At 38.5% G+C, this 21,150-nt stretch overlaps 1 protein-coding gene across 1 annotated transcript in view; it reads right to left on the reverse strand.

The window, feature by feature from the left end:
* Positions 1 to 3,863: 3,863 nt before the first annotated feature.
* Positions 3,864 to 21,150, reverse strand: part of LOC144655247 (titin-like) — a 36,002-nt gene continuing 18,715 nt past the window's right edge. Inside the window, exons 5-12 of the mRNA XM_078515472.1 lie at positions 16,723 to 16,943; positions 10,359 to 10,497; positions 8,721 to 9,029; positions 7,907 to 8,056; positions 7,326 to 7,502; positions 6,996 to 7,129; positions 6,420 to 6,596; positions 3,864 to 5,516 (exon numbers count right to left, since the gene is read on the reverse strand). Of these exons, the coding sequence (XP_078371598.1) occupies positions 5,343 to 5,516; positions 6,420 to 6,596; positions 6,996 to 7,129; positions 7,326 to 7,502; positions 7,907 to 8,056; positions 8,721 to 9,029; positions 10,359 to 10,497; positions 16,723 to 16,943 (1,481 nt within the window). The 3' untranslated portion in view covers positions 3,864 to 5,342. The remainder of the gene's footprint in view (positions 5,517 to 6,419; positions 6,597 to 6,995; positions 7,130 to 7,325; positions 7,503 to 7,906; positions 8,057 to 8,720; positions 9,030 to 10,358; positions 10,498 to 16,722; positions 16,944 to 21,150) is intronic.

Consider the following 21,150-nt stretch of genomic DNA (forward strand, 5'->3'; position numbering starts at 1 on the left):
GTTTTTACCTCATCGTAATGAGGTTGTCGTGATCATTCTCAAAGTCACGTGTTTCCCTCGCTAACTCCATTCTGATATTAAACCTGATATTCAAGTATTAAAGGTTCTTTAAAACGCCATTCAGCACATGTCAATCAAAAGCAAATTATTCCACAACCTCATTCCCAGGGTCTCTCTCTTTCAGGCAACAAGGTTGAATTTTCACAAAACAAATCGAAAGGGGATCAGTTACACTTATCTTCCAGTGATAAAAGAGAATAGAAGCTCACGAAGTCTACGAAGCCTCAGAGCATATGCTATCAATGACCCATTCACGTAAAAAAACAATGCAAATAAAGTGAGATTGTGGCATTACTTATAGCAGCTATAAGCTACATGCATGTCATGCTGCACGATTATTACATTATTTTCCAACCCCAAAAAATCCCGGAATCGAAAATTTCAAACCCAAAAAAATCCTTGAGAGCTAATCGTGAACTGAGGCGTTGTTTAGGCTAACTCGCGCGCACGTCCGTAGATCGATCTGCAGCCTTCATTTGTCGCCCATCGACGCCGTCCTCAATTATACACAAGTTTCGTTTGATCTGCCATCAAGCCCGGGCATCAAGCCACTAAAGACAATCTTCAGAATCTTACCTGAGTTGGCCTCGATTATCACAGAAAGCAGCAAGAAGAAAAAACAACAGAAGAAAAATTTTGGCATGATGGATTCCTGACGCGAGCAGAGTCAGACGTTTGTGTTAATAAAACAATCCTTTCTTTGCATTCGGTTGGTCTGGGTGAGTATAGATCTTTTAAGCTTGATACGTCATACATTAATCACGTGGTCTGAAATGGGTAAACAAACAAAGCAGTTTTGTGGATTTCGATATGGAGTATTTATACTCCCGTGTGTATAACTGCTTTACTATCTCTACTAACGAAGATATATCTTTCCATAGTTTTCCCAGCGATAAAAAACTGGTCAAGGTTGGAAAAATTTAATCGGTAAAATACGATCCCAACTACGCTTTGCCTACGATTTACGGCAACATTATTGATGAACTTGAAACATTCATTTACTCAAGCTTGTTACATTGTCGCTTTAATGTATGGATTTCAAGAATTAGAAGTGACCCTAAGAACGATTTCAAGGTATTAGCTTATACCAAAGTTTGTTTGGAGCATTTCCAACAAGAGAATTTCAGTTGTGTGCTTTGACACAAGTTCAAGAGGACTGAAACCAATTCGCTTGCCCATCAGTTTGCAGCTGGACGAAAATAGCTCCTGAGCGGTCGCTTCCAGAGAAGAAAAAAAAAACAGATAGAAGAGCTAAATGCTGTCCTTGACGTAAAGCTAACTGAAACGGCTTCAGAGGGTGAAGGCTAATTTGATCTAACTGCTTTTCGAGACCTACTCAAGAAAATCTGCGAGCGCAGATTTTCTAAAAGTGTTTACTTTGTACCGGTATTATAATATTATAATCATAGATTGCACTAAATTAAACTGAAATCCAGTGCCCATTTCACTTGTATACTTCAATCACAAAGTTACTCAAATTACAAATCCATCACTGAATACTATGAAATCTCTTGTGGGAGTTGATTTAAAGGGAGGTATTATGTTTGTTTCACAGCTGAACACAGATTTACAGGGTTCATAACCCTTTTCACAAACAATTTTCTAGGACTTTTCCAGGACTCAGATTGATCTGTCCAGGACTCTAAAATTCACATTAACCCTTTCATTCCTAAGATCTCAATATTATTTCTCCTTATTGTCTTCCATACATTTCTTATGATGCAAGTTCTAAGAATTCAGTTGTTACTCGAGTTTAACAGATTTTCAAAACATTCCAGGACCAGTTGTCTCCCAGGACCCGTACAAACCCTGAGTTTAAATATCTGATAAACAAATTCTCACAAGGAATGGATTTCTTGAGGTACTTTCAGGAAATAAAGAAGTATCCAAGCTTAATGCTGGTGACAGTATCGTGGCAGATTAAGGCTTTAATATTGAAGAAGAGTAAAGAAAGTAGAAATTCAACTGAACGTCCCTCCCTTCCTGAAAAACAACCCTAGTTTAATGCAAAGGAGGTCATAAGAAAGTGAGACATTTCTTTAGCTTTTTAAAACTATTAAAATACCCGACTTGTACTACCAATAAGTTCATTGCGTACCATTAATCAAGTCTGGACAGTTTGTTGCTTACTTTTAAACCTCATGAATCCCATTTTAACTGATGAGTGTATCAGCTGTTCAGGAACCATCTGTGTGTAACATTTCTAACAAGAGCGTCTACTTGCTTTCTGGGCAAAGAAGCAAGCCGTTTAAATTCGGGATACTTTATGTAGCTAGTTCTGTTCCAAGACATTACGTTTCGAGTTTTGAGCCCAGATTTTCGTGACGGCAGAAGTAATTGTTTGACTGGGGTCTCTGGATGAAAAATGTTACGCAAGAGGCTCGTTTATTTCTTTGAAACTTATCTAATTGTTCACTGTAATAACAATGTGCATTGTTCAACACAATGCGGCGAGTATTAAACTACAGGATTATATGATATTTGTTTAGTAATTTATTCCATGCACACTTTTAAAGACATTGTCTACTGTTTGAAGGTGGGATATTTTTTTATGTTTTAAAAAGTACCGTAAGTACTTTATTTACTTAATATTAATATACAATTGCTAGTTTTAAATAAAAGCTCATATACCATCTGATTATGGATCACAAATATGGAAGGTGTACGCGTCAGTGAGAACAGCCAAGGAGCTCAATTATTGCAATTCTTTGGGTGTTTTTAATAAAACAATTATTCCACTCGCGCTTGTTGTATGTGCGATAGTTATAGCCAACTCGGCGCTACGCGACTCGTTGGCTATCTACCATCTCATATCCAACGCGCGCTCATGAAGGGGAGTTTTGGTTGAACTAGGGTATAACTTATGACCATTTTTGCCTGATATAGGGTGTGGTTTTGCAAGCTGGTCAACAGTTGGAATAATTCTTTGAAGTTACTATTTTATCGTTTTAAATTAAATAGGAAATTTGAAGCCTTTCTCGAATGCTTATGCAAACCGAAGCAGTTCTGGGGTAGGGTCGATCTGAAAGGGTATTGTTTTTTTGGTCAGGTATGAAATAGACTAAAGGGAAATCGCCTATTATGGTCTTAAATAGGGTACTAGATTCTCATTTTGTGGGCGTGGCATAAATTAATTTTCACGCCAAAGTAGTACCAATTCTAAAATAGGATGAATGTTTTCAAGCAAATTATTCCGAAATAAAAGATATTTGCGTAGCAAATGCAGTTATATTCCCATCATTTTCAAATTGATAATATCAAAAGCCCTTTAAAGGTACCGTGACACCTCTAGCGGCAGTCATTTTGGGTTTTAGGACCTTAAAAATTTTACCCCCTAACAGGTACGACGAGCATCCCAAGTCATTTTTATATTGAAATTCCACTCCCCCGGGCCCGGGCCTTGCTTTGTACAGTGCTTTGTTCTGTATAATTATTTATACCATGCCAATACAGCCAATCAGAATACAGGAAAGCCGTTGTATATTCGACGGTATTCAACCCAACCTTCCCATCGTGCGCTGCGATCTTATTCTCGATGAAATTTAGTGAGCGTATTTTCTATGGCATGGTATAAAATAGTTACACAACACTTTCTCGTGGTATACTATGGAATATCCCACTTGTCACTTGTATTTTCTTCGTATACACACTCGCCTAGAGGCTCGTGTGTATACCGAGAAAATACAAGTGACTCGTGGGATATTCCATAGTATACCACTCGAAAGCGTTGCATAACTAGTATATACCGATTGAAAAAAAAAATCAGTAATTCGCTGACACTATTTATTTTCATCATTTATTATCAAAGCAAATGTGTCTTAAACTATCGAAAAGCGGTATATGCAAACACTCCGATATAAGCTGCAATGATTATCGATCATTAATAAATATCGTTTTTATAAGGTTAAAATAGCAAAAACAATCCAATACAGTACTAATTATGAAACGCCGAACTCAAGCTGTCGTTTTTATAACTGTTTCTTTGCTGTAAAAAATCTCTTCAATATAATTACAAGCCACAAAAAGCAAACCTGATCAGCTTAGAATCAAAGAAACTTGTAAGCTTTTTATAACAATTTGTTCGGATAATCTATAAACAAATTACAACGTCAAATATTGACCACCAACTATGCAATAGTTCTTGAAGGGTTTTCAAGGCAAAAGGCACCAGTAATAGATAATGAATGGTACATCTCTTTTAAAAAACGCAAGTGTCATGAAATGCACTGGCAAACGACATTTTCAATTGCATGGCCAACACAAACGGCCGGCCAAGCCTTATGTTTAAAGATTACATCATCATGCCATTCCTGACACTTTTGCTTTCTTAAAAACTCCTCAGAGAGAATTTGGCAAATATATATACCGTTTATTAAGTCTAAACTTACAAATTTATAGAATTGCTGAAATATCCTAGGATGTCCAATGCCCTGGCCAAGCAAGAACGAATCAAAACTAGTCAATTGTAAGGGCTCAAACTCTCGTATTAGTTTATCCTGTATGTCATTAACTGAAATTCTAAGAAACTATCTTACAATATATAGTCTATAGGTATGTGCTTTACTAGTGCCATAATTATACAGCAAAAGAAGCTTCATTTTGGAGGAAATAGTTCAATGATCAGCTGCGTTTTTCGTTAATTTTTGACAACCTTTTGACATATTTCTGTCAGTTTTCCAAATTTCTGAAGGCCCTGTGGAGTACCATATATTATGTGTTCTTGGCAGTAATAACGATGGCCGTGGTACGAAATGGATGCAAGAAATCTAAAAGCGTGATGACATTAAAAAAGGTTGTTGATTTTGAGACTTCGATGTTCAATTTGAAATCGTGAATGTTCAAAATTTTAAAAAAGTTACATGATTTTTAAGCATGGTATGGCAAACCTTGCCACCCAGCAACTGTTATCAAACAAATCTTCCTACTTTTTCAAAAGTTTAAATCTCCATTAGCATTTACAATTATATTTAATCTCTAAATGGCCAATATTACATAACTATCTTTCTAATTTTCTGGCACCCATTTTGCACATAAACGACCATTATTTTTTATTGACAAGGCTACGTAATAGGGTCTGCAAAGGAACACACAGGCCTTATAACGACATCACCTGCGCAGTTAGTCGGTATACGATTACTATGCCTTCAAATGACGCAACAAGCTTGACTTTCGCCTGCACAAAATCGAATATTATTATATGTCCAAAAGAAGTCAACAATTAAATGAAAATGCTTAATGAATGAAAATGAAAATGCTTAAATCGAGTAGCAAATCACTCAAGATTAAATCATATTCCTCCCTTTCTTAAAAGGGTACATCAAACAAACAAATCGCCTTTCCCTATTTTTCTGTGCTTCTCCTCTTGTCATTTTACAAAAGCAGGGACGACGCAAGGAATGTAGCCAACACCGCCAGAACACCATGCAATGCCAAAGCCATCGTACCACCTTTCGGGTCTAAAGGATCTATTGAATAAGAAGAAACATTTAGTCATTCCTGTTCTGTACCGTTTTTATGCAAGTTTATCTTATAAAGGGAAGCTTCGGGCCGCGAAGTGACACATACTGCCAAAGCTTATCCCGGTTTCGATAGCATTAAGCAGCTAGGAGTATTTCTACTTCCCCCTGGATGGGATGCTAGCCTATCGCAGGGTACCCCCCAGCATTATTTCGCCGGTACCCATTTATACACCTGGGTAGAGAGAGGCAATATGAGAGTAAAATGTCTTGCCCAAGAACACAACACAGTGATCCCGTTAGGGCTCGAACCCGGAACGTTCGCTCCGGAGTCCGGTGCGCTAACCATTAGGCCACCGCGCCTCCCCAATTTTATCTTAGTCTCACAGGTTTCAAACAAGGGCACTCGAGAATATGTAGTGAACAGTCCTTATGGGACAGGCCCAAACTTTTGTCAAGGGTCTGAAGGTCACAAGAGATTGACTGGACCATTAATTTTTCACAAATATTGCAAACCGCGATAATCAAATCGAAGATTTTTGAACTCATCCCAGGAAATGTGGGTGACTAGGGACTTATACAAAGTCGATAAAATCGCCAAAACGAAAGCTTCTCCCCAGGAAGTGAAATGGAGAAAGAGATAAGTGGCTAAAAAGGCATTTTCCCAGGATTCACTATAGCTTGTAGTCACAGATTTGGCTAATGCTGCACAGCATGGTTATTTCTGAATCGTTGAAATACCCTCAAGTTATCTTTTCGTATAGACGTGTGGTATAATTAAGGTAGACTGTTCCAAGACTGCAATTTCGTCAAGACAACGATGAATCCAACCTTTTATCAATTTCTTCTATTCAAATGGTAGCAAAAACCCAATCTCAGGACTAGTCTATACCCTAGCCTTACCTTCGACAGTGAGGACAAACCGCTGACACCGATCCTCGTCGACGCTCTCAGAGCAGTTTGATGGCAGGCAGCAGTAGTAGCTTCCAGTGTCAGTCGTGACCAGGTCACTGACGGCCAGGTAATAAGGGTCATATATTCCCTTGCGTGTGACATTGTAACGCTTATTCGTCGAAGAACCTGCAATACAATCAAACGGGATATTCAGTGGATCATTACTTGTTTATACCGGTTTCGAATACTTTATTGGTTGACTGACCGACAGAACGACCGAGCGAACGAACGACCGACCGATTGACCGACCGACCGACCGACCGACCGACCGACCGACAGACTGACTGATGCTTGGACGTTGAAAGAGTTACAAACGATCAATGAAGGCCAGACCACAAAGCTGCTTTCTCAAACAACGTTCATCTTGATGACAAAACCTTAAGTATTTCTAGTTTTCTTTTTCTCTCAAGGACTCTTGGACACTGAAGTTAGAGGAACACTTCTCTTGATCCCAGAACTGGACTCGATGTTAGTGAAACTGAGTTAATCTCTCCAAACTTCAAACTTACCAATACAGGATTTGACCACTTCGTCACTCTCGTTTTTAAATTTCCATTCCACGTTCAAAGGAAATCCTTTGGCGCTGCACTCAAGTTTTGCGCCCTCTCCTATCTCCTTTACGATTTCTTTCTCGCCTTCATGTTCAAACCACGGTGCAACTAAAAACAAAACGTAATACAAATTCACAAATGAACAACAACAAAAATGAATGAAGTTAGCATTTCTACATTGCTTCTATCTATTTCTACATTGCTTCTATCTCTTTCTCTACATTGCTTCTATCTCTTTCTCCATTCTTCTATTCAAATGATAGCAAAAACCCAATCTCAGGACTAGTCTATACCCTAGCCTTACCTCCGACAGTGAGGACAAACCGCTGACACCGATCCTCGTCGACGCTCTCAGAGCAGTTTGATGGCAGGCAGCAGTAGTAGCTTCCGGTGTCAGTCGTGACCAGGTCACTGACGGCCAGGTAATAAGGGTCATATACTCCCTTGCGTGTGATATTGTAACGCTTATTCGTTGAAGAACCTGCAATACAATCAAACGCGATAATTAGTGGATCAAAACTTGTTTATACCGGTTTCGAATACTTCATTGGTTGACTGACTGACCGACCCGAGCGAACGAATGACCGAAAAACCGACGACTGACCGACCCACCAACCAACCGACCCACCGACCGACCGACCGACCGACAGACAGACGGACTGATGCTTGGACGTTGAAAGATTTGCAAACGATCAATGAAGGCCAGACCACAAAGCTGCTTTCTCAAACAAAGTACATCTTGATGACAAAACCTTAAGTATTTCTAGTTTTCTATTTTTTCTCAAGGACTCTTGGACACTGAAGTTAGAGGAACACTTCTCTTGATCCCAGAACTGGACTCGATGTTAGTGAAACTGAGTTAATCTCTCCAAACTTCAAACTTACTAATACAGGATTTTACCACTTCGTCACTCTCGTTTTTAAATTTCCATTCCACGTTCAAAGGAAATCCTTTGGCGCTGCACTCAAGTTTTGCGCCCTCTCCTATCTCCTTTACGATTTCCTTCTCGCCTTCATGTTCAAACCACGGTGCAACTAAAAACAAAACGTAATAAAAATTCACAAGTGAACAACAACAAAAATGAATGAGGTTAGCATTTCTACATTGCTATTCTCAGAGTTATTTTTATAGAGGTATAATCAAAGGCCAAACTCTTAAATTCAAGACCAACTCGTGAACTTCAAGATTTTGGATTTTGGCCTCTCAAAATCTTAAATTCAGAATTTTGGTAGGTTAATATGGAACGTTTTGTGGAGTCTATTTATTATGCTGGGGGGGGGGGGGGGGGGGGGGAGAAACCCTGCGATGGACTAGCAACCCATCCACGGGGGGATACTCCTAGTGGCTTAATGCTACGAAAACCGGAATAAGCTCCGGCCTGATGTGCTACTGGGCTTGTAGACCGACTTAACCTTGCCTTACTCCTACTCTTTGTCATTTCTCTAGTTAAAAAACTTTATTTCTAGTTAAACTCAGCAAACTGGCATGTTATTAACATTTTGGCTGCCTTTTCTAACATAACAAAGGGGATAAATCAGCGTGCTAGCTGTCCGGACAAAAAATGCCGCCGTTTCTGATTAAGAAAAACCAATTATAATTAGTTAAATTTGTGTGTATCGCCTTCAGTTTATATGGACCGCGTACGAAACAAAGTAAATTGAAGCAAAAGCTGTATTATTATTAGTAGCACACACTTACTGCTAATCACAGTGCTGTCTGTAACGTTGTACGGCCGTTTGTTTTGCAAGAGCACTTCCAGAAGACAAGTATATTCGCCTCCATCTTTGACGCCGACATCTTCGAGAACAAACGGACCAAGCGGGTTATTGGAATTTGGCGAGTTAGGGATTAACACGGTGCGGTTCACTACGCCGTCTTTAAACCATGAAACCTTTACCAGTCGTGTGTCTTGACTTCCTCGTTCCGTCATGTTGCAAAGGATTGAAGCGTCCATATCGTGTTCCAGGAGCTTAACTTCAGAAACGACCACTTTGGGAATTTCGTTTACTAAAAGAAAACAACAAAAATTGTCTTTATTACTTAGCACAAATAAAAAGGCACTGCACGTTTTTTCTTTACAGAGCTTTACAGCGGTTTTACCTTTACGCATCTTTACGTGTCTTTAAAGCTCCGTAAAGCTCCAACTCCAGCTTTACGCAACTTTCGGAAAGTTGAGTAAATTTCCGATTTCGTGCTGTGCCAGTAAAGACGCAATTTTTTTTTCTATCATCATTTTTGTTATGTCACCACCTACGGATCGAACCCATAACCTTGGGCTTGTTAGCATCCCAAAACATGCACTACACCACTACGTTGATCCCTCAAACCCCCAAAAATGTAATCACATAAAGCGCCTTTCTTCAGGTGTCAAATCTATATTATACAACAACCGTGCTACTGCGCGCGTTTTGATTGGTTGATACCTGTTATCTATTAGAGTACAGACGCACAGATGACGTCACTGCGTGGTGTTACTCGCATGCGTGATCAAAGTTCATAGTTCAAATCGGTGTTGTCGACAAAGTTTTTTAAAACTCGCGGGGCCACCACAAAGCAAAAAAGTTCAGTCCAGTTATAAATCTCCAGAAAGTATCGTTTACCTTTCGAAATATTTAACTGGGCTAAACAAGCTTGAAGAAGATAGTGAATGATTTGAGAAACTATCGAATTCTGTATGAAAGTTTTTGTCCGATGTTGAGTGGCAGTTGAACGCTATGTTTAAAGTTTACTGATTTAAACAATTTTCCAGATGGAATAAAGGTTAGTTCTTTTGTTGATGTTTTAATTTCCCATTATTCTTTTTATTAAATCGGTTTTAAAAAAAAGCAGTACTTCGTAGTTACGGAAAACTTTATCATGAAACGAAAACAACTTTAAGCTCACCGTTAGCGGCATTTCTTACACTAAAGTGTACTCTAAACTTGTGTTATTGTATGAAACAAATAGATAAATAGATTCAATTTTGCCGTGGGTCTGTTTAGTTAAAGATCACAGAAGACGTCAAAATGTAATAAGAACATCAGTGACCCACTCGCCCAGCGGCTCGTGGCCACTTCTTTGTTCTTACCACATTTTGACGACATCTGTGATCTATAACTGAACAGACGCACGGCAAAATGGAATCTATTTGTTTAATAGTTCGCAGCTCGGTAAATATCTATCACTAGCCTCCTCCACTTGAGTTAAAAGTTGTTTTAGTATATACTACAACAGTGAGATAATATAACCCAAAAGGATGATTTTGTTACTAGTTTATTCCGAGAGAACTCGGGCATGTCAGTTCACACATGCACGCATCGCGGACTTACATTTCTAAAATGCCAATCAGTGCCTTACCTGTGACGACATTGACGCTGAAGCCATACCTAGCCGGGACATAATGATTTACTGCATACGCGTGGCACTCGTAATTTCCCAGCTTGTTAGTACTGTCGTCTTTCATTGTGACATTCCGAATGTGCATGGTAACAAACAGCTTCCGTCCATTTTCTGCGAATGAAACGTGCGCAAACTCTTTCAATTTAGTTCAAAACTAATAACTCTTGTTTACCCTTGATTTTTACACACATCGAAATGACATACGCAACAACATTCCGACCTAAACGCCGTAAATTTCTTACAGAAACTAAAGACAAAAGACAATGAAAAGAGGTCATACTTTATAACTTGCTTATCAAGATATCCCCGCTAGTGACAATTTAGTGCACTTTCCTACCTTCTGTTTTCCTCGTGAAGTACAAGTTGCCATCATCTGTAAGATTGACATAGTTATTGAAATCGTCTCGCCTCACAAAAAGGATTGTATCGGGAACCTTGACTCCTGACGAATCATACGCAACACAGGTCACTTGAGCTGAAGTGTACTCAATTGGATAGATGATTTCTGGGTATGGCTCCACGATTTCAAATTCAGCTGAAAAAAAAAACAGATCAAATGTTACCATTCCGTTTGCACTTGTATACGTTGGACTCCGGAGTTTGGAGTTCGACCTCTAGGCCTGAAATTGTTAGAAGGCCCATTTACGCTTTTACTTTCCCTTTTGTAAAAGTATTTTAATTCACTGCCAATGTACTGTTTTGTGGAGTTTGAGATCAGCCAAAATCAAAACCATAGCACAGAATTATAAACAGAAATCTCCCCTGAAAAAGTCCCAACCGAAGGAACACAGCCGAAGGAACGAGAGAGATTTGACGTAACGACTTTGCCCCAAGATTCTAAAGATTCCAAAGATCCTATGATTCATTGTTTTTGTTTAGCCCGGGCGCGCATCTTATCATCCGATGACTTCAAAAAACTTCAAACGCACGAGGGACGAGAAGAGAATGGAAGAGAGAAGTCTGAAAACGAGCAAAGACCGTCTGCTCTCCCTAGACCCTTTTCGGGTTCATGTCTTGACCGATACGATGACGTCATTGTTTACATCGAGCGTTCAGAGTTCAGAATCAACAGACATAAACTGGAAGAAACGTTTAAAATATATTTATCATGCTAAGTTTGAAAGCAAAGGGTGGAAAACCAGCTCTAAACGGTGCATTCAGTAGTTGCAATATTTACATCCTTTTTGTATGGTTGAGGGGTAATTCTTGGTACAAATTTCTTTCATCAGTTTTATGCACCAGAAACTTTGATCTTAAACATACGGTATAGATGTTCCAATAGCGAAGCGCACGAGGTCTAAAAATAGAATGCAAATAAATATAACCCCCACAAGGCTCAGCTCAGAAAACACCCGCGTGTTCTGAGAGAAATAGAAGGAATTTAGGCGAAGTTTTCGTTTATGAAAGTGTTTTAGGAACACCGGCTGTCTTAGAAAGTGTTTTAGGAAAATCGTTCGCAATTTCGGTTTGTTTGTCTGAGTCTTGTCTGAGTCGTGACGTCACTCGTGCGCCCTCGCTTTAACTGATTCATGTCCGAGCATGTGGACACTTCTGGAGGAAAAATTCAACTAATGATTTCCGGTTCTAAAGACAATTGTTCCTTTATATCATCGTATAATTATGGTCAATTATGGCTTATGGCCATCAAGTCTGAGCTAGTTCAAGTTCGGGGAAATCATTCAAAACATTACGCCATCACGCTGATAAAAATAAACCTCGAGTATGCTTTCGTGACTGGATTTTGACCACTTGGGTCAACTGCATCAACATAAGTAATCTGCTTGGATATGTTTTAACAAGGTTAAAATAAACAACCAAGAACCAAGACTCTGACCCTCGTTCAAAAAAGAATTGCTGGATGAAAAAGGCTTGTGAAATTTTATTCCCTCTTCGCTCAAGCGCTTTTAAATAAGCATGCCTTTCCCCAGAAGAGTTTCGTCTTGCTTAGCTTCCCCTGAATAATTTCGTTTTGCTAAGCATTTTTAATGACATCAAAAAACCTGGCGGCGAAATTATTGTCTTGTCGGGTCTTCCCCGTTCAAAAAAACAATCGCTGGATCAAAAAGACCTGTGAGATTTTATTTCCTCCTCGCTCAAGAGCAAATCTTTCCCCTGAATAATTTAATTTTCGCTCAACATTTTTGGCGAGAAACGAAAAAACTGGAGGTGAATTTATTGTCTTGTCAGGCCTTCCCCCGTTTAAAAAAAAATCGCTGGATCTAAAAGACCTGTGAAATTTTATTCCCTCCTCCCTCAAAGCTCTTATTAAGTAGGTTTATACCTTTTCTCTGAATAATTTCGTTTTGCTAAGCATTTTTTGTGAGAAACGAAAATCCTGGAGGGGAAATTATTGTCTTGTCAGGTCTTGCCCTTACCGATGATATTATTGACACTAAAACAATAAACAAAAGGAAACTCAAGCCAAAGGGAAAAGGCACGAAACTCACGGGTTTGCGCGTCACGCAGACGCGAACTCGCGTGTCAGCGCAATTTGTGTAATAGACTGTTGTCTCGTTGTCGCGTCGTATTTTAATCTGTTTAAAACGCTCTTTGTTTTCAACAATAGCGTCAAAGAGACATTTACTTTGAGGCAAGAAGAAGCGTGTCAAGTACGGAAATTTATCATTGGGTCTCGTCAACATCATTTGAAATTCATACAGCTGCAAATACCAAAAAGATTATATCATGACTTAAGGGACTGGCAATAAGAACAGGGGGGGGGGGGGGGGTGGGCCGGAGCAGAAAGGGGGTGGGTCATCAGTTTTTGAGCCCCCGAAAAGGGGTGGGTTATGTAATTTTGATCTTCACGTAGGGGGTGGGTCATCTTATTTATTCGCTAACTTTTAACTGTTATAGTTCCAAGAAATGTTGTATTCATCAGTATATAAAATTGATAAATTTCTCTATGTAAGCAGTTTTAAATGAATTTCTAGCGATTTCAAAAGACCCAAATATAAAATTTCCCGGGGGAGCATGCCCCCTGACCCCCCTAGATGGCTTGTAATCATATCATCAGTTTTACCTGACTCTCTTCAACCTGCATAGTTTCACGCTGGGCTTTAGGCCTTTTAATACCAGTAAACTCTTTTCTAAAACAATTTGCAAATATGAATAATGGACAGTGGTTGTATTTTATGTTATTAATTTCTGTATAAAAATATGAACTCTTCAATAATTGATTATGAATTAATATCATACTGATTCAGTTTTTTGCATATGTTTGTGTCTAAATTTCCCCATGGACTTTACACACAAATAGGTGGAAAACTTACAAAAGGCTAGTATGAGAAGTGATAAATTTATCCTTCTTTGGTGTGTAAAGAAATGGAAAAAGACGTACATGGAATAGCAGTGTCCATCAGGGAAAATGTCTATGTAGGGAATTTCACTTTAAAAGCTAAATTCAAATAAAAAATCTCCAACCCCTAACAGATGATAAAGAAATGATAGGTCCTTGATTTTTTTTTTAGCAAAGGGGGTGGGTCATGTAATTTTCAACCCCCTGTCAGGGGTGGGTTAGTCAGTTTTGAGCCAGACGGAAGGGGTGGGTCACAAATTTTCGAGCCACCACTTTTCCAATTACTCCGGCCCACCCCCCCTGATACTTATTGACCAGTCCCCTATTTGGTGCGCTTTCAATTTCGATGTACTGGCCAGAGTCCAACTTAGTGAAACGCCGGAAAGAGTCGAAACGCGTACTTGACGGATTCTTTCCACAAAGACAAGTAGGAAACAAAATTTTTTAGTGATGTCAAGCTCGGAATATATATTCTCCATCCTAAATCCAATACATTTATCTCAATGTAGTTCTGAGAATTTCGTGACCCGGCAAGACAACATTTCGAGATGACGATTTTCTTTATGTATAGACTGTGTTCATTCGCACAACGCAATGTTTAAGAACTAGCTTATTGAGCAATTTATAAAACAAGCGCTTCAAATGTTGCATTCTCGTAAAATAAAAGTACCAGATTTTACAGCGAAACAAACAAACATAATTCAAAATCACAAAACACCATGGCAGACTGTAAGGTAAATTAATCAGGTTGAATGAAAAGAAAAAATGTAAACTGGGCTCAGTGAATAACAGAAATCCCGGAGGCAAAACAATGGACTATGACCAAGGTAGGGTAGGAAAGTGGAATAAAAAATATCAATGTAAGTTGGAGTCTTTTTGAAATCCAAGAAAGAGGGAAAGTAGAGAAATAAACGGATAAATGGTTTTTGTTCATTTTCGTCGCAACTGCAAAACCAAATGATGAATTGTTCCATCATTTCCCAGCGAATTAATGCCAAACAGATACTTAAATTGCGTCTCGGTGAAATATAGCTTGAAATCATCGGAAAAATAAAATGCATTGTTTCCTTCTGGTAAAATTCCATTGTTGTCATAATAACAGATGGAAAATTCAAAACGAAATGCCTCCATTACAAAATAACTAATACTTTGACTGTTTAATTATGCGACGAAAACGAGTCTTTTCGTGTTGCCGTTGCAAATTGCACCTAGAAAAATACTCGACGAAAACATGGAGCGAAAAATAGGCGTATGTATTACAAGAAAAATAGTTTAACTTACCTTTAGCAACTCCAAATGCTAAAAATAAGGCCAATAAAATGATTTCACGAGCAGAGAAAACCACCATTTTGCTTAGCGGTGAATTCAAACAGACGCTCTTTTGCCCGACAACGACGCGCAAAATGGGACAATACTTTTCCCTTGGCAATGCAACAAGCTCGTTTATGTAGGAGAGCGAATCCAACTTAAGGCAAGTCCTGTCAATGCTTATCAAACAAGGGCGCATGTGATTGGTTCGCTGACTAAAGAGACTTTGTTCAATGCCAAGGTATCATGATCATCGATTAGTTCCCCTGGAAAGAGTCTGTGCAACCTTTACCCTTTAAGTCGAAAACAATGTGTCATCATCGCTTTATTTAGTAATCGGCCTTAGCTGTCAGGGTCACGCGAGTGGTACTTGAAGTGCTAGCTAAATGCGTATGGACATTTTGATGTTATACAGTGTTATGTCACTTGTCACGCACCATTTTGTCAGAAAGAACCAGACCAGGAGAGACGGAACCTATCATTTATAATTCAGTTCTTTTTCGTGTTGTTTTCTGTTAATAGGAGACTGGAGCTGTAAAACCGTGCAATTGGAATCGCAAGACAACCTTTGGAGATTGTCCACTAGTTCCAGCTGGAACTTCCAGAAAATTAACCTACCGTAATTGGGCGCTTATTGGAAGGAGGGCGCTAAATCGAATCATTACGGTAGTAACCATTTGCATTCCAAACATACATCTTGTAAATTCCGGTTTTTGTGGCTATGTAAGCACCCAATTATATGGGTTTTCTTGCGACAAGTTTCCAATACCTTATTACATGAAATTTTCGCGACACGTTAAATTTCGCGATTTTACGAAAATTTTGTATTTTGAATCACTTTAATTTCGCTTTTTTAAGTAAGACGCAATTAACAATTCCTTGGCAGTATTATTTAACATGCCCTTGAATTTAATAAAACGACTTCATCAAAGGAACAACAACGTCAAAATTAACAAAAACGCAAGGACGGGACTCACAATGTCAATGTCTACAAGTAGGTCTTGCTTGTTCGTGAGTTATTGTTCATGAGTCAATTGACGACAACAAACATTTACATTGAAAATTCCTTCCTTCAACGGTACTCAACTTAGTCTTTCTTGAGTATTGACATAATGCGAGTCACTTATTTTTCGCGTCATGTTATGTTCGCGACACTTATTGTTCGCGTCACGTTAATTTCGCGATTTTTTTGGAATCGCGAAACTCGCGAAATTAACGTGACGCGAAAATTTCATGTAATAAGGTATTACTCTTTGAGTGGAAGACGTACTGTCAAAGGCTCGAGACTAACGGTAGCCAACTAGTCACAGGCTAGTAGAAGTGCAGTTTTGGCTGTAGGTTCTGGGGTTTCGCTAGCCAAAATGGCAAGTTAAAATTTCAGGAATGATTGGAAGAAAACCAAAGAGAGAGAGAGAGCAGAACTCACAAGTACACTGTCCTCACGTATACAATTATCAACCACTGTGGACAAGCTATTGAATTACCAAAAAATCAACCCTAAAGATAATGATAACAGAGCCATGCAGTGAAGATGGCAAAGTGCCTCTGCCTAAACCTAACTTAGCTTGAGAATTCTGGCTAGTAGAAAATTGGTTTTGGCTAGTAAAATCAAAGATGTCACTAGCCAATTGGCTAGCTAGAAAAAAGTTAGTCTCGAGCCCTGCATTGTGGCGTACATGTACAATAAACTAAATAAGTATAATATTATGTGCTCACCTTGTATTTCGGTTCGGCTTTAATTTCAAAGTGCAAGTTGGGATTTATAGTTGAGTTGAGTGGTTTGAAGTTATTAAACTCATCTCTTCTCTCAAACAGGATTTTCTCTGGAGTTTTTATTCCATTTAAATCAAAAGCAACACAAGTTACCTCTGCGGAAGTGAACTCAAGTGGATAGATGTTTTCTGGAAAGGGCTCCACAATTCCAAAAAGGGACTTCACTGAAAGAAGAAGAAGAAGAAGAAGAAGATGCGCTTATTACATGTTCAGTTGAATCACCATAACTTAAACCTTCACGGGAAATTGAAAAAGGTTCAAGTTATCAGGAGTTGAGATTAAATGACCATAAACAAGGAAAAAAGGTGTCTACTGTTTTTCTATTCATACAGTGTACATTTTTATAAAATTTAGTTACAGTATAGAGAAGTCAAGTGAAAATGACACAAGACATTTCAAAATTACTGTATAAATCAGTACTTTGCACACCTGACTGCACTTCAAGGGACAGAAGAGATTTATTGACATTTTGAAGGAGTGTAGTTAAATGAACCCTAAATCAGCGATACCTGAACTGAAGTGATTACGTTTTCTGTAATAAAAAAGGACAAAGATTGCTTATGGCTGCTTCAAAATAAATTCGATATTTTAAACTACAGAACACTTGTCATGCATTAACAGAAATTGTCCAGGTTATCGCGGGTAAAATTATATAGAAAATGACCTGAAGGGAAAAGCAATTTTACGTGATCTGTTCGTTTGGCAATTAAAATCAAATTGCCGTAGTGTTCGTTTTAGTGTTTTAGTGTTTAAATCCAAATACACGACAAGAAGAGCTAATGGAATATTTCAATGGGCATGCGCATCCGTGATGAGTTGCAAAAACCAGAATTCGAGTAATCGGGGTAAATTTGATCCAAAATTTGATCAAGGGAAACGAAATTTAGTTCGAATTTGCGGGGTTGTTCGAGTTATCCGAGTTCGAGTTTTCGGGGGTCTACAGTATAACAGCTAAATTAAGTTTTGGTCTCTTTATACGCTTCACTAGCTCCACTATCTTCTGTTTATAAGCTACGTACAAAACCCCTGCAAAACAACTTTTTGAGCAGCTTGAAATTTCCAAACAAAGACGGAATACTTTTAAGATGTTTGAATATCAATGAATAAGGTTTTTCGTCAAAAATAGCTATCGAAAATCTGTGAAAGTTATTGAGTGTTGGAGATTCAGTCTCTAATTTAAGCGTTCCAGGTTGTCGGCGGTGTACAATAATGCAGATGTTCAAGGCATTTTAGTGTATTATGCCATTACCGTTATTTGGAGCTCCCGGCCTCAAGCGTCCTCATTCGCTCGATGAGGATAAGAGAGTATTATTTAGAGCTAACCATAAACAGGCCGCAGACCGGAGCGTCATTCAGGCTACAGAGGCGTTATTGAGGCTAACTCGCGCGTACTGATCTGTACGGATCTGCAGTCTGCATTTGTCGCACACCGACGCGCGTCTTTAAACATATGTTTGACTTGTTATCAAGCCACTAAAGACAATCTTACCTGAGTTGGCCTCGGTTATCACAGAAAGCAGCAAGAAGAAAACATAACAGAAGAAAACTTTTGTCATGATGGATTCCTGACGCGAGGAGAGTCAGAAGTTTGCGTCAATAACACACTCCTTCTTATGCATTCGGTTGGTGAAGCATATTTTTGAATTAAACATGTAAAATGTTCAAAAAGCGATACCTCCTGTTGGCGACCATTGACGTCATTTTCGATTACGTATGGCAAAATAAAATTGCGATCAGTGGAAGACCATTCTTACTATCAAGTTACCAATCTCGATCTTTAAACATGAGGGGACGGTGACCCGGTTAAGCGAATTACCGGCCTAGAATAGCTTAAATAGCACGCCTTTACAAACCTTCCACCCGGGTATGGCAGCTTCAGTGAAGTGTGTCGCGGACAGCAAATATCATCATTCGATGCATTTTTTTCTTCCTTTTCATTGACCAAGAGTCCACCACGTGATCTGCAAATAAGTGCCCACAAATAATGGTCTGCTCATGCGCATAACAGCCTGACAGTGATATTTCTACAAATAATATTTTGCACATGCGTAGTTGTGTCCACTTGTTTAAAGGCAGCTAGTTTTTCAGAGTTTTCGTCAAGTAAGTTGAAACTTCCATTAGACCATAAACAAGCTCAGTGATCGAATGATAGGACAATTATCTAACCCCGTTGTTGCAAACTATTGTAATCTGTTGTTGCAAACTATTGTAATCTGTTGTTGCAAACTATTGTAATCTGCACATCAATAATTGATCTGCTCTTCACTGACAAACAATCGGGATATTTCCTCAACCCGACGTCCAATAATGGTTAATTGTTTTTATTCAAGGACCCGAAGTTGCTACACGCATTAGCGCTATATTGACCCTCTTGACTGAAATACGTCCGAGAATATGACGACACGCACAAATGACTGATACATTTTCAGACATACATTATTGTTTCCCGGTTGGGGAGTGCGACACTCTCCTATGTAAGCTATATTGTTATTAAAAACTAGCTACGGTATATTTTGATTGGATTACATGCCATGATATATGAACTCCTATAACATGGGCCACAGAAACAGAAAAATGGAAGGTGTACGCGTCAGTGAGAACAGCCGTCGAGCTCAAATTTTGCAATTCTTTGGGTGTTTTTAATAAAACAATTAGATAGATATGGCCAACTCGACGCTACGCGCCTCGCTGGCTATTAATTTTACCATCTCATATCCAACGGGCGCTCATGGAATTATTGTTAAGTATGTGCGGTCGCCTAATGGTATATTTTTGGGGCGTTTTGGTGTGAACTAGGGTATTGCTTTTGACCGTTTTTGCCTGACATGGAGTATGGTTTTGCAAGCTGGTCAACAGTAGGAATAATTCTTTGAAGTATTTTTTTCATTTTAATTAAAATCGGGAATTTGAAGACTTCTCGAATGCTTATGCAAACCGAAACAGTGCTGAGGTAGGGTTTGGTCGATCTGAAAAGGACATTGATTTTTTGGGTCAGGTGTGAAATATGGTATGGGTTTTAGAAGGCACAACGACACCCAAGTTTTGAGGAAGTATCTCGGTCCTTACTTTGTACATTGTTTTGTTCGAATTCATTAATTCACCGACACTTATCATTTCCATCATTTGTTCTATCATATATGAACAGAAGCGGTATATGTAAACACTCCGACATAAGATGCAATGATTAGCGATCATTAATAACTATAACTTTTATTAGGTTAACATAGCAAAGACGATCTAATACAGTACTAATTATGAAACGAACTGAAGCTGTTGTTTTTATAACCGTTGTTTTTTTTTTGCTGTACAAAATCTTTTCAGTGTATAAGCCACAAAAAGCAAACTTGACCAGCTTAGAATCAAAGAAACTTCTAAGCTTTTTATAACGTAGTTCAGATAATACAAGTGATAATCTATAAAAAAAAAACCCATAAAAAATTGAATTACAACGTCAAATATTGACTGCAAACTATTATTAAGTTCCTGCATAGATCTCAAAACAAAACGCAGTACTATAATTATAATAAATGGTAATTTCCCTTAAAAACGAGTGTCATAAAATTTACATGCACAGTTCACCGCCACTGTTAGACGACATCTTGCGAAATACAAACCTCGGACCAAGCCTCACGTTTAAAGATTACGTCAGCATAACATTTATATGACACTTGTTTTCTTTAAAATTTCTCCGAGATGTCTTTGGAATACCGTCTCAGTCTAGACTTATAAATTTATAGAACTGCTGCAATATCCCACGATGTCCAACAGCCCTGGCCAAACGAGAATGAATCGAAAATAGTCAATTGCAAGAGCTCAAACAAACTTTCTTACAATATATAGTCTACAGCTATGTGCTTTATTAGTAGCATAATTATGCAGCAAGAGAAGTTTCCTTTTGGAAGAATTTGTTCAATTTATCAGTTGTGTTTCTCGTTAAGTTTTGACATCCTTTTGACATATTTCTGTCGGTTTTCTTAATTTCTGAAGGCCCTGTGAGAACCATATGTCATATGTCCTTGGCACTAATAGAGCTCGTCGTGGTACAAAATGGAAGCCAAAAATTGGAAGAGCATGATGATGTTGGTAAGGTTGCCAATTTTGAGACCTTCGATGTTAAACTTGAGATTTTATGACTGTTTAAAAGTTTGAAAAAGTTACAGAATTTGAATGAATAAAATGGGAACGTTTGCCATCCAGCAACGTCTTTCTAAACAAATCTTCTTAATGTTTCTATATTTTAAAACTCCATTAACATTTACAATTAGACGTCGATCACAATGTTAAACAACTCTCTTCTTACTTTTCTGCTATCCATTCCGTGCTTGCACGATCAATGTTTTGATTGAACAAGGTCCCGTGGTAGGGTCGACT

The sequence above is a fragment of the Oculina patagonica genome, chromosome 1 (genome assembly GCF_052425735.1).
Source record: "Oculina patagonica isolate OP01 chromosome 1, crgOcupat, whole genome shotgun sequence".
Taxonomy (NCBI): Eukaryota; Metazoa; Cnidaria; class Anthozoa; order Scleractinia; family Oculinidae; genus Oculina; species Oculina patagonica.